A 13,200-nucleotide genomic window follows, 5' to 3' on the forward strand; every position below is an offset into this window, starting at 1 on the left:
GGTTCCTCAAAAAGTTAAAGATAGAACTACCCTATGATCCAGCAATTGCACTATTTGGTATTTACCCAAAGAATACAAAAGTACAGAGTCAAAGGGGTACATGCACCCCAATGTTTACAGCAGCATTAACTACAATAGCCAAACTCTCTCTCTCTCAAAAATAAACATTTAAAAAAATTCTTAAAATAAATAATACTCAATGCTGATAAAGATGCACTGAAATAATACATTACTCTGAGAGTATGACAGGAATCTGGCAAAAAAGCATTCATTCCTTTAATTCAGTAATCACCATTCTAGGAATCCTAAGAAGACATTCTTACATATATATATTTTTAAAAGCTTTACACATAAAAATTGTCACTGCAATGTTATTTGTACTTTTTAATTTAAAATTATCTTTTTCTTTTACAAGAAGTGTATTGTAAAAATTTTTTAATGAAAACTAAGAAAACGCCTCCAAAATATAATCCCGTTACAGAAATAACCACTCTTAACACTTCGAAATTATCTACCTTTTTTCTCCACTTACAACATATGAATAGAAGCAACGACACCCTAACAAAAAGTACACCCCCGTACTTAAATCTTGGTTTCTAATATCATTCTTGATTAAAAAGAACCAAAGCACCTAGAGAGATGGTTGATTCTAGAGCTGGGACAGGGAGTACACATGATAAGCATGGGGGATCCTATAGTGCCACAAAGTCAGGAAGTATTCGAAAGAACACAGGAGCAACCGAAAGAGCTCCAATGGCCAAACCTGGGCAACAAAATAAATAACATACTATTCACTGTATCTCACAATAAATATCCATGAGGCCATATTGATATAAAGGAATGACTGAATAAAAATATAAATGGGGGAAAGAAGACAACACCCACATAAGTGACAGTGGATACTGTTCCCTCAAGGGGGTAGAGCATAATTCCTCCCCCCTTAAGCATGGGCTGTGTACAGTAACTTCCTTCTAAAGAGGCTGTATGGAAGGCGGGGGGGGAGGGGGGAGCCTTTTAGCAGAGCAATCTGTAACCAAATCTCTCATATTCATTTTGTAATAGGAAGAAAACCTTAAAAGAATATTTCTACATATAGCAATTAAATACATTAGAAAGCCACTTACCTCCAGTTTAAAAGCCAGGCCTACAAATGGGTGGGAACTGTTTCTTTCAGAGTTCATTAAGATTTTGTTTTTCTCTTTCGAGTCACTTAAAAGAAATGTAAATCTGTGAGATGCAGTATTTGATACTTCTTGTATATCAATTTGTTTCATCAGAGTATTACCTGGGCAAAAGCACATGCATGCTAAACATTTATACCTCCCATAACTGAAATTTCACTGAAAGAGATGAGTAAGAATAACTTCTCAGGGCTTAATTACTACATTGTGACAGGACCAGAGTAGACTAAAAACACAGAAGTGCCAGTTTAAGAAAAGAAAAATAATCAATGAGACCTTTAAAAAGTTTGTTTCTCAAAGCTTTTTTTGGGGGGTATGACCAAAACCAGCTGGTCCCAAATGAAAAAATTTACTAATGATGCAAACCTTGGTAGATAATAAACCATACTTCTTTCTAACTCACAAACAGAATATGATATGGAAAGTGGTATAATATTTTTCTAGATGTCAAAAGTGTTATCCAAATAGAAATGGGCGATTGATTTTAGTAAATTACAGGGAAAAAAACCACAAACACAACTTAATCAAAAGAACCACTCTTAAATTCTTTCATAGTACGTGTTAAAATATTTGTGTATAAACTAAGATTCAATTTCCAAGACTTACTCGTCCTGATTGAGAATAGCATAATTTTGGACTTCAGATGGATTTGGGAGGTATTCTAAAACAGCATCTAGAAGGGGCTGAACTCCCTTGTTCTTCAAAGCACTTCCCAAAAAGACAGGAGTAAATGACCTATTTAGAGTAGCTCTTCGGATTGCACGCTACAAAAGAAAAAAAATTGAATAATTACTAACTTTAAAAAAAGTTTTGTATTTCAAATCAATTACAAACCAACAAGTGAATAAAATGAACTGGTACTCGTTGGAGTACAGGCTATTGTGCAGACTAGAATCAGGTCCTCTATAACTTAAGGTCAAAATACAAGAAAAAAAAAATCAGTTCCTTTTTCAGGGCTAGGAAGCAATTCACTGTATAACCACTTTTGACACTCTTGCAGTGTCACTAATTTTCAATATGACCAAAAATACATACATACACATAAAAAAAGAGGCACACACACACAGAATTGTATAAACAGTATGCTAACAATTATGTAAAACATAAGGAAAAGTAAAACACACAATCTCTGGAAAGATACACCACAATCTATTAACTGGTAACCTGTTATCAGGAAGAGGCAGAGAACTAGGCAAATGGGAATCACATGCGAGATTTTTTTCTTTACTGTATACTTTTGTATGTTTTTAAATGTTTAAAACAATGAAAAATAGCATCTATTAAAAAACGTTTAATTAACAGATTTTTCTTTTTTTAAAAATAACATACATACAGGAAGCCAAGGAGTACAAATCACTCACAAATTAAGGGCCATGATTGTAACAGGCTCTAAAATAACAACCTCCAGGTCATACCCCACTCTATTGCAAGCACTATTAATGTGTCCCAGCTGTATGCCCCAGGTGGCCCTCCCAGCTAAGTAGGCCTCTGAGGAGCTGTAGGTCTTAGCAGCCGGAATAGGTCAACAGCAGTGCTGTAGCCACAAGCCGCCACAGCAGAAATACAGAGCCAGTGTACAAGTCTTTCTCAGTCCTCATGAAAAAATAGAAAACTAGCTACTCCAAGAAACATGTACAATCACAATTTCCAAACAGCACCACAGTGAACAGTAGCATAACAGCTGCATACGATAAAGGGAGTATAAAATAGGGGAAAATATGCATAACAAGAAAGAAATTGCTATATGAAATTATCACAAAAGCTTGTTTTTGCTGTTGCTAGGATCCACAAATGGCTACCTTACTAACGGCTTAGATTATCCCTATGCCACATGATCACAACTCAGACTTTCTGCCCCTCTCTCATATGCAAGTAGGGACGTAAAAGAATCTTACCACGTTTAGTTTAATTGAATAGAGAAAAACTTGAGGGTGGTAGATTTAACAAGAGGTTTATTTTTCCAAAAATTTCCCTTGTTTTCATAAGAATCACTTGCACACTTGAAAGTTATTGTCTTTCCACTGTCCCTAATAATATATCCAATAACACATAAAGTAAAGTATACCCATGTATCCTATGCAGAAAACAGTAAACAGAGCAGCGCTGAAACGACTAGGCTTAGAAAAGCCTGTTTGCAAGGCTGGCCCCCTGGAAGGTGTCTGGGAACCTGGATTTCAGGAGGGTTCCCAGCATTCCAAGAACCATGAATGGTTTGCTGGGCCTACAGTGTTTGCACAGTGTGGTGTAATGCTGAACACCTGCTTTCCTTCTGGGAGTCTGGAATATGGGTACACACTAGGCAGAGGATGTCTGTGACCAGCCCTTCATAACACCCAGGGCACTGAGTTTCCAGTAGCTGGGATTTCACAGGTGAGGTCACCACTCACTGCTGGAGGAATGAGGCCTGCCCCGCCATGACTCCCCTGGGAAAGGACTCTTGGAAGCTTACACGTGGTTTCTTCTGGACTTTTTACCTCATGTGCCTTTACCCTTTGCCGGTTCTGCCTTGTATCTTTTCACTGTATTAAATCATAGTCATGAGTATGATAATGTGTTGAGAACCCTGGGTGATCCTCATGAATCACTGAACCAGGGAATGGTCTTGGGGATCTCTGACACAACCCCAGTAATAGATAAAATCCTAACTCTGCACTGAGGTTCCCAGGACACAATGCTTGACCTATACCTTCCTACATAGTTTGTGAATGCTAAAGGACTCAAGTTATGAGATACATTAAAGCATCCTCAGCTTCAATAGGGTTCTTCCCTTGTGCATCTGATCTACTATAACCCCCATGAGTACAAGGTCTTACACACAATAATTATTTACCTGATCTCTGCTAAGTGTACCATGTGGTTTGGTAAAATGAATGTTTTTTTAATGGTAAAATAAACATAGAATTTATCATTTTAATCAGTTTTCAGTACACAGCTCAGTGGCATTAAGTACATTTACACTGCTATGCTATGCCACCTCCACCTCTATCCATCTCCAGAACTTTTTCATCATCTCAAATTGAAACTCTGACCCATTAAACTCTCCACTCCGTAACGCACCCCTCTGCCACTGCCCCTGGTAACCACTACTTCTGTCTCTAGGAATTACGACTATTCTGGGTACCTCATGTAAGTGGAATCATACAATATTTGTCTTTTTGTGTCTAGTTTGTATCATTTGGCATGTCTTCATAGTTCATCCATGCTATAATGTGTATCAGAATCTCATTCCTTTTTAAGGCTGAATAATATTCCATTGCATGTACATACTCATTTTGTTTATCCATTCATCCACTGCTAAGCATTTGGAGTGTTTACTGGTTTTTGCTATTGTGAATAGTGCTGTTATCAACACAGGTGTACAAAATACCTGTTTGAGTCCCTGCTTTCAATTATTTTGGATATTACCCAGAAGTGGAATCCCTGGATCATATGGTAGTTCTAGGTTTAATTTTTTTTTAAACAATGGCTATACTTTCTCTACAGTGACTGCATCACCTTACATTCCCACTAGCAATGCACAAGAGTTTCAATTTCTCCACATCCCTGCCAATACTGGACATTTTACAGAAAATAACTAGGGATGCCTGAAAATATTTTATTTACCAGAAAATAACAGGAATGTCTGGGTGGCTCAGTGGATTAAGTGTCCAACTTTGGCTCAGGTCAAGATCTCGCCGTTTGTGAGTTTGAGCCCCGCCTCAGACTCTATGCTGACAGCTCAAAGCCTGGAGCCTGCTTTGGATTCTGTCTCCCTCTCTCTCTGCCCCTCCCCCACTCGCACTCTCTTTCTCTCAAAAATAAAAACATTAAAAAAAAAAAGAAAGAAAGAAAAGAATATTAACAGAAAAAAATTGATTCTGGGTTTTTGGTTTTGTTTTTTTTTTTTAAATAGCCATCCTCATAGATAAAGTGAAATATCATTATGGTTCTGATTTGCTTTCCCTAATGATTACTGATGCTGAGCATCTTTTTGGTTGCTTATTGACCATGTGTACGTCTCCTGTGGAAAAATTGTCTATTCAAAAAATAAATACCAGTCTCAGACAGATATCTTATTTTTATAGAACTAATTGATCAAGTGAAGAAATCTATACAGCCCTTCTAAATAGTACAATACTACACGTATCAACATTTAGTCTGCAAACATTTAACAGCCTTGTCTCTTAATCTGTCTTTATTGCTATAACGCTTCTATATTTATCTTCCTCTTTCTTAAGGTATACCCAAGAAGTTGGATGTTTAAATATCTTTTTTTTTTTCCTATAACAAACTGTAACTGCTTTCCCATTTTAAGATGTTACAGAACTCCTTACTTTAAAAAAAAGAGTTATATGTCACCGCCAAGTATTTTTCAAAAAAAAATCAACAATGTTAAATAAATTTGCTCAGATTTCATTAATAAAAGCCATGCATAAAAGCATCATGTCTTTTTCCCACAAAAAACAAACAACAAAAAACCCCACCGCTTTTTCTGGTTAATGTAAGACTTATTTTGAGAGCACTTGCCTTTAAATCAGAAATTGAGGGGATTTTTTCTTCCAGGAACATCTCACCAAGCTGCTCATCTGAATTGGCAACACATTCAATCAGCTCCTGCCGGTGGTCAGCTGCTGCTGCCCTGAATTCTGCTGGAATTTCCTCATATCGAACAATTTGACTAAGAAAAGAAATGCTTTGTGTTGCTATTTTAAGGATACTCAATTAAAAATAAAAAGCACCAGAAAAATGAAACTAGACCACTTTCTTACACCATTCACAAAAACAAACTCAAAATGGATAAAGGACCTGAATGTGAGACAGGAAACCATCAAAACCCTAGAGGAGAAAGGAGGAAAAGACCTCTCTGACCTAAGCCGCAGCAATTTCTTGCTTGACACATCCCCAAGGGCAAGGGAATTAAAAGCAAAAATGAACTATTGGAATCTCATGAAGATAGAAAGCTTCTGCACAGCAAAGGAAACAATCAACAAAACTAAAAGGCAACAACGGAATGGGAAAAGATATTTGCAAATGACATATCGGACAAAGGGCTAGTATCCAAAATCTATAAAGAGCTCACCAAACTCCACACCCGAAAAACAAATAATCCAGTGAAGAAATGGGCAGAAAACATGAATAGACACTTTTCTAAAGTAGACATCCAGATGGCCAACAGGCACATCAAAAGATGCTCAACATCGCTCCTCATCAGGGAAATACAAATCAAAACCACACTCAGATATCACCTCACTCCAGTCAGAGTGACTAAAATGAAGAAATCAGGAGACTATAGATGCTGGAGAGCATGTGGAGAAATGGGAACCCTCTTGCACTGTTGGTGGGAATGCAAACTGGTGCAGCCGCTCTGGAAAACAGTGTGGAGGTTCCTCAAAAAATTAAAAACAGATCTACCCTGTGACCCAGCAATAGCACTGCTAGGAATTTACCCAAGAGATACAGGAGTGCTGATGCATAGGGGCACTTGTACCCCAATGTTTATAGCAGCACTCTCAACAATAGCTAAATTATGGAAAGAGCCTAAATGTCCATCAACCGACGAATGGATAAAGAAATTGTGGTTTATATACACAATGGAATACTACGTGGAAATGAGAAAGAATGAAATATGGCCCTTTGTAGCAATGTGGATGGAACTGGAGAGTGTTATGCTAAGTGAAATAAGCCATACAGAGAAAGACAGATACCATATGTTTTCACTCTTATGTGGATCCTGAGAAACTTAACAGAAACCCATGGGGGAGGGGAAGGGAAAAAGAAAAAAAAAAGAGGTCAGAGTGGAAGAGAGCCAAAGCATAAGAGACTCTTAAAAACTGAGAACAAACTGAGGGTTGATGGGGGGTGGGAGGGAGGGGAGGGTGGGTGATGGGTATTGAGGAGGGCACCTTTTGGGATGAGCACTGGGTGTTGTATGGAAACCAATTTGACAATAAATTTCATATTAAAATAAATAAATAAAATTAAAAAAATAAAAAGCACCAATGAAAAAGATGAACCCTAATGGCTAAATTTTTTTTAGATGAGAAAGAACTCTGATATATTTGCATTAAAATGAAATGTAAAGACTAACTTTAAAATTTACACAAAGGTTGTACTACTAGTAAATGTAAGAGCCAAGATTCAAAGCCAATCTGACTCCAAAGCTCATATGACTCTTGAAAATTCTATTAACCAAATTAACCAGAACATTGTAGTCACTAACAAGCAGAAATAGAGACCTCTCTTTCTATTATTAACAAACCCAATTACAGAATATTAACACAGAATACATTAATTTGCAGTAAAAAAAAGGTTAGTAAATATGACAAACTCTTCAACCTTTACCCCAGGTTCTCCATTCCTCTAGGGGATGAATAGGTAAGACTCACAAATAAAATATACACAACTGAGAAATGGATATACTTGATGTTTAAAAACGTCAGTCTCAAAGACTTTCAAAGTATTTCTTTAAAAATGGAAACTAATTTCAAAAAAGTAAGCTTTTCAGAAAACATGTTCCTAAAAAAAATAAAAGAAGTCAACTGCAAATAGTCAGAATATAATTCTTACTATCCTAAAGAATGGTCTTCACAGCCTTCAGATCGTAATTTCATCCTTCCTGTCAAGCTCCCTGGTTCTTACTCTTTCGGGTCAGAATCATCTGTGGAGGGTTTTCAAAATTTACATACCCAGTGGTCTAGGGCTGGAAGAGGGTTCAGGTATGTTAAGAAATTTCATCTGTGGTGGGAGCATACAACAAAGTTTAAGAGCCTCTACTTTAGGGGCGCCTGGGTGGCTCAGTCGGTTAAGCGTCCGACTTCGGCTCAGGTCACGATCTCACGGTCCGTGAGTTCGAGCCCCGCGTCGGGCTCTGGGCTGATGGCTCAGAGCCTGGAGCCTGCTTCCGATTCTGTGTCTCCCTCTCTCTCTGCCCCTCCCCCGTTCATGCTCTGTCTCTCTCTGTCTCAAACATAAATAAAAACGTTAAAAAAAAAAAAAAAAGAGCCTCTACTTTAGAAGACAAATGTGTGCCCTGGTAATTCTGGGAAAGTGGATTTATTCATTCATTTACAAATATTTTTTGAATACTTATGTACTAGGAAGTTCTAGGGCTGGGGACACAGCACTGAATAAACTTTATTAAAATATCTCTGTTCTCTTGACCTCACATCCCAAGAAATAGATGGTCACACAAAAAGTGAGAGAACCGCCTATATTCTTTCTCTGCCTACAAGACAGCTGAGGACAAATGATAGTTAACTGATCACAACACCCTTCACCCACCTGCCAGCCTAGCAATCCCAGTTTCACAGCAGAGAAGGAAAACCTCTCAGGAATTATGTTTGGAGAAACTGCCACGGGGGGCCACTCCTCATAAGGAAGGGTAGTTTATGATTTCCCACATTGTCCAAAACAGTGCCACTCAAAGTGTGGTCTGTAGATCTACAATGGCAGCAGCACCTGGGAGCTTTCTAGAAATGCAAATTCCAGGCTCCACCCTAGATCTACTGAATAAGAATCTTCTGGAGGTGCATCGAGGAATGTGCTTTAACAACTTTCAGGTGATTTTTCTGAATGTCAAAGTTTGAAAACCACTGGGAAATTACAGTGTTTTGTACGCAGAGGCCACTCAAAAGGTGACTGATGGACCAAGTACCAGGTCAAAAAATTACCAATTTGCTTCTTATATTACCCAAACCACATTTGTACTATTTTTAACTGCTACTACATATTATCCTTTTATCTTTATAATCTCATAAAGTAGGTAGAGCACTTATGATCCATGTATTCTTCCCAGATTTTATCACAATACCCAGGACATAGCAGCTGCTCCATAAAACTCTGCAGAATGAATGAACAAAAATGAACAAGTAGAAAAAGAGATCTATTACTAGCTGGAGCTGAACGCCTCATTTTATCATACCATGCATGTCACAACATGATACAAATTACCCAAAAAGTAACATACTCTCCCTTGGAATAAATACTAAGCAAAATGGGAAGCAACTAGGATTAAAGGCATTAAAACAAAGTCATTTTGAAGTATAGTCCTCCAGCCACATTTTAAAAAGATGTTTTCTCTATGTTTAAAGAACTCATCCTTTTCCTTTTCTTTGATGCTTTTTAAAATGTAAGATTTTAGTAACATATTTCTAACTTACCCAAAGTCTCCATCGAAGTAAATGGCTCGTTCCTCAATAAGATCTATTACACCTTTAAAATCACCCTCCAAACCAATGGGTATCTGCACAAATGCTGCATTATGACTCAGTTTAGACCTGAAAAATAAAAATACATAGTTTACTTCATTTTTTTCTCCCTAAATCCCTTTGAAACAACAAAAATACATCAATGGCAGATGTTGTGGAACTGGGAGGGAAGATATAAAACAGTTGGGAACAGCCAAACTCATCAAGCTCAGAAAGCCAAAACCCTATTTAGGCAACAAAAGAACTCTAAAATAAGTGTTTTCCCATCAGACCCCCAGAATACTCTGGATTAAAAACAGAAGGGGGAAGAACAAGTCAATGGTGGTTGGTCAGAAAATTAAAGCACAGTGGGAAGTGGGATCACCTTGCCCAACTCTCATTCTTAGACCAGCTGACTTTAGCAAGCAGACTATAGCTAGCTGAAGAGGAAATTCTTACAGGAGACCTCTGAGTGTGTGTGTTAAAAATCAGACACCGTTAGATTGTACCCTTTTTTTTTTTTTTAATTTTTATTTTTTTTTTAACGTTGATTTATTTTTGAGACAGAGAGAGACACAGCATGAACAGGGGAGGGGCAGAGAGAGAGGGAGACACAGAATCCGAAACAGGCTCCAGGCTCTGAGCTGTCAGCCCAGAGCCCGACGCGGGGCTCGAACTCGCGGACCGCGAGATCGTGACCTGAGCTGAAGTCGGACGCTCAACCGACTGAGCCACCCAGGCGCCCCTAGGTTGTACCCTTTATCAGACACGATCACTGAAGGGATTCAGTAGCAGGAATTCTCACTCAAGAAGAAATACGCTCTAGCTACCATTGTTAAGTCTACGCTCTAGGCTCCCATGTATAGCTATGGATAGGTAACTAAGAATCACCAAATATTTGAAGGTTACCAATAACTTAAAAGAGAGGTGTGAGCTCAAAAACCAGTACCAAATTCCAAGGAGAGAGTTACTAAAAGGAAAGAAAATGTAAAGACCTGAGAAGTAATCACCACTATTAATAAAGATGTTGCGATAAAAGAGAAGGATTATGGAAATTAATTACACAATTGCAGAAAAAGAAAAACAACAGGCTAAATAACAGAAGGGACACACATGACTATCAGATTTATGATCTGGAAGACTGACCTCAAGAATTCTCTCATAACCCAATCCAAAATGAGAAGAGAAAAAGATGTAGGAGAATGTACGGTAGAAAAGTTAATACATGGACACCGGAACCAGAAGAACAGATGTTAGAATTTCTAACATCTGTTTAATGAGAGATACAGAATGCAGATAAAAGGGAGTAGAGCAGAAAAAGAGCCGCAGTAGTCAAATGCTAAAAGAGAATTTTCCTGGAATTCAGACAAAGACTTGGTGGAAACAGTCCATCTCTTGCCAAGCACAAATAAAACAGAAGTAATAAGGACAAAAACTGAAAACACTTTGTTTTGCCAGGAAAATATTACAAATACCCAATAAAGAAGAATTTCATGTTCATATTCCCAAATACAATCACTTCCATCAGGCACACACAGCAATGCTCTCACTTGGAAGTTCCTCAATACCGATCTTGTCACCAGACACATCACTCTTTGTCTCTCTACTACTCAAACTTGACTGTTTATTTTCATCAGCTCTGCCATGTGAATTGTAGCTAGGAACTTGGCAGCTACATTTACACGTCTACAAAAAGTACAAAGTGAAACTTCAACTCTTTTCAAAGGCTATGTGAAATATACAGTATTGGGCAAAAGGTACAATGCTACAACTACTACTAAGTTACATCTGCTACAGAAAGGAAGTGTTACTCTTAGCAAATATGTTACCATATGAACCCAAGGGACTATATACCATACTATTTATGGATGTTAATTAAAATTCCTCATGTAAAGGTTAAAATAGGTGATGATTCTCTAGGTTTGTCTAAATAAACTACTTTCAAAATCTACTCTAGATTATTTCTCTAATCACAGCAAAACAGTGAATTGCCAGATTGTTTTCTGAACTCACCTTAAACCTCCCTACAGTTTAAGTCATATTTTCCCCGTTTTACAGAGAAGGCAGTTGATGAGATTACAACCACAAAACAAACTATTGACATCAATCTTTCTTTCTTTAAGTTTTTAAAAAATGTTTTATTTATTTTTGAGAGAGACAGAGACAGAGTATAAGTGGGGAGGGTCAGAGAGGAAGACACAGAATCTGAAGCAGGCTCCAGGCTTTGAGCCAGCACAGAGCCCAACACAGGGCTTGAACTCCTGAACCATGACCTGAGCTGAAGATCATGACTTGAGCTGAAGTCAGATGCTTAACTGACTGAGTCACCCAGGCACCCCTGACTTCAGTGTTTCTTTTACTAAGTGACTCACATAAATATATTTTTTAGAGAAAAAAAAAATTAGGAATAAAGCTTAATGACACTGAATTAATTGTCCTTCTGGACATAAACTTTCTTATCCAGATCATCCCAGCCCCTCCTGTTCTAAGGCTCAGTACCTCATTTGCTGCAGGGCCCTGGCTGGGTTGGAGCCCGTTCGGTCCAATTTGTTAATGAAAGTTAGAAATGGAACATTATAGCGCTTCATCTGACGATTAACAGTCATGGTCTGGCACTGCACCCCTCCAACAGCACAGAGAACAAGGACTGCACCATCCAACACTCTCAGGGCCCTTTCAACTTCTATTGTGAAGTCCACGTGTCCTAAATGAGACAAAGTGTGTGAGGTCTTAAAGAGCAGTATGAATTTTTATAACATGCACAATTATACGTTTTTATATCTCTGCTCAGGACATAAGCCTTCTAATTAAAATGTGGATTTTTTCAACCACCATACCATTTACTAACCATGAGGTCCAGGGACCCAACTCTCCAAAAAACTACTAGGGCACGGGGCACCTTTAAATCAGCTACAGCTTGTAACAAGCAAGAACCTTTATAACTCACAGTTTATTCGTACTATTTTTCAAGGGAACTGCATAAGGATGAAGTGCTCTAGGTCCCAAGTCAGATTTCTCTAACAGGAATTCACAGTCACACTTCTGAGTATTATTTGACACTCAAAAATAAGCTGGGTCATAATAAAGAACTAAATGTGCTTTTGTCAAAACAAGCTGCAATAAAACCAAGAATTCAACTCACCAGGAGTATCTATAATGTTGATATTGACATCTTTCCACATGGTATAGGTGGCTGCTGACTGAATAGTGATTCCTCTTTGTCTCTCTAGTTCCATGGAATCCATGACAGCACCAACTCCATCTTTACCTTTCACCTAAACACAAACACAGCAATTCAGATTTCCCTGTCCCTGCATCCCAAGGAGAGAAATCTTTACTGAGAAGAAACTAGAACACACACAGTTAACCGATGCAATTTTTCAAGAAGGCTATCACCAAACCATGTCTTGTGAAATAGAAGAGTGATTCCAGGTTTTGCCCTGTATTTACTGCCTCTCTTTTCATTGTTATTCTCAGCACTACTAACATAGAGCTATCACCTCAGTCTTAGAGCCAACCTTGTTTCCTTCACACTGTTCCTGCCCACCAGGCTTGTGGCAGTCCATGAGCAGAAGTTCAGAGAACAGATTTTTCCCTGCTCTACTACATGTGGATTTTGAGTCCTAGGTGGGAAGAATTCAGCTTTCCACGTACTTGTGATTTAACAAGATGAGATTCCTCTGAAGAAATGGAAAGTTATTCAATGTTACGGTAATTTCTTCAGGAGACTTTAAAGTTACAAAAAATCGTTTTCTTTTCTTTTCCCCTCTCTCTCAGTAATGTATCTGTCTGCCCACCATCAGGTCACAGCTGAGGTGGGGCCTGACCACGCCTCCAGATCCAAATGTGGATTC

General features: G+C 38.2%; 1 protein-coding gene across 1 annotated transcript in view; it reads right to left on the minus strand.

Annotated features, from left to right (window-relative positions):
- The window catches only part of GFM1 (G elongation factor mitochondrial 1), a 53,260-nt gene that overhangs the window by 37,483 nt on the left and 2,577 nt on the right, over positions 1-13,200 (minus strand). The window contains exons 3-8 of the mRNA XM_060639081.3: positions 12,489-12,621; positions 11,846-12,050; positions 9,320-9,436; positions 5,688-5,838; positions 1,788-1,945; positions 1,125-1,209 (exon numbers count right to left, since the gene is read on the minus strand). Of these exons, the coding sequence (XP_060495064.1) occupies positions 1,125-1,209; positions 1,788-1,945; positions 5,688-5,838; positions 9,320-9,436; positions 11,846-12,050; positions 12,489-12,621 (849 nt within the window). The remainder of the gene's footprint in view (positions 1-1,124; positions 1,210-1,787; positions 1,946-5,687; positions 5,839-9,319; positions 9,437-11,845; positions 12,051-12,488; positions 12,622-13,200) is intronic.

This window comes from Panthera onca, chromosome C2 (assembly GCF_046562875.1).
Source record: "Panthera onca isolate mPanOnc1 chromosome C2, mPanOnc1 haplotype 2, whole genome shotgun sequence".
Taxonomy (NCBI): domain Eukaryota; kingdom Metazoa; phylum Chordata; class Mammalia; order Carnivora; family Felidae; genus Panthera; species Panthera onca.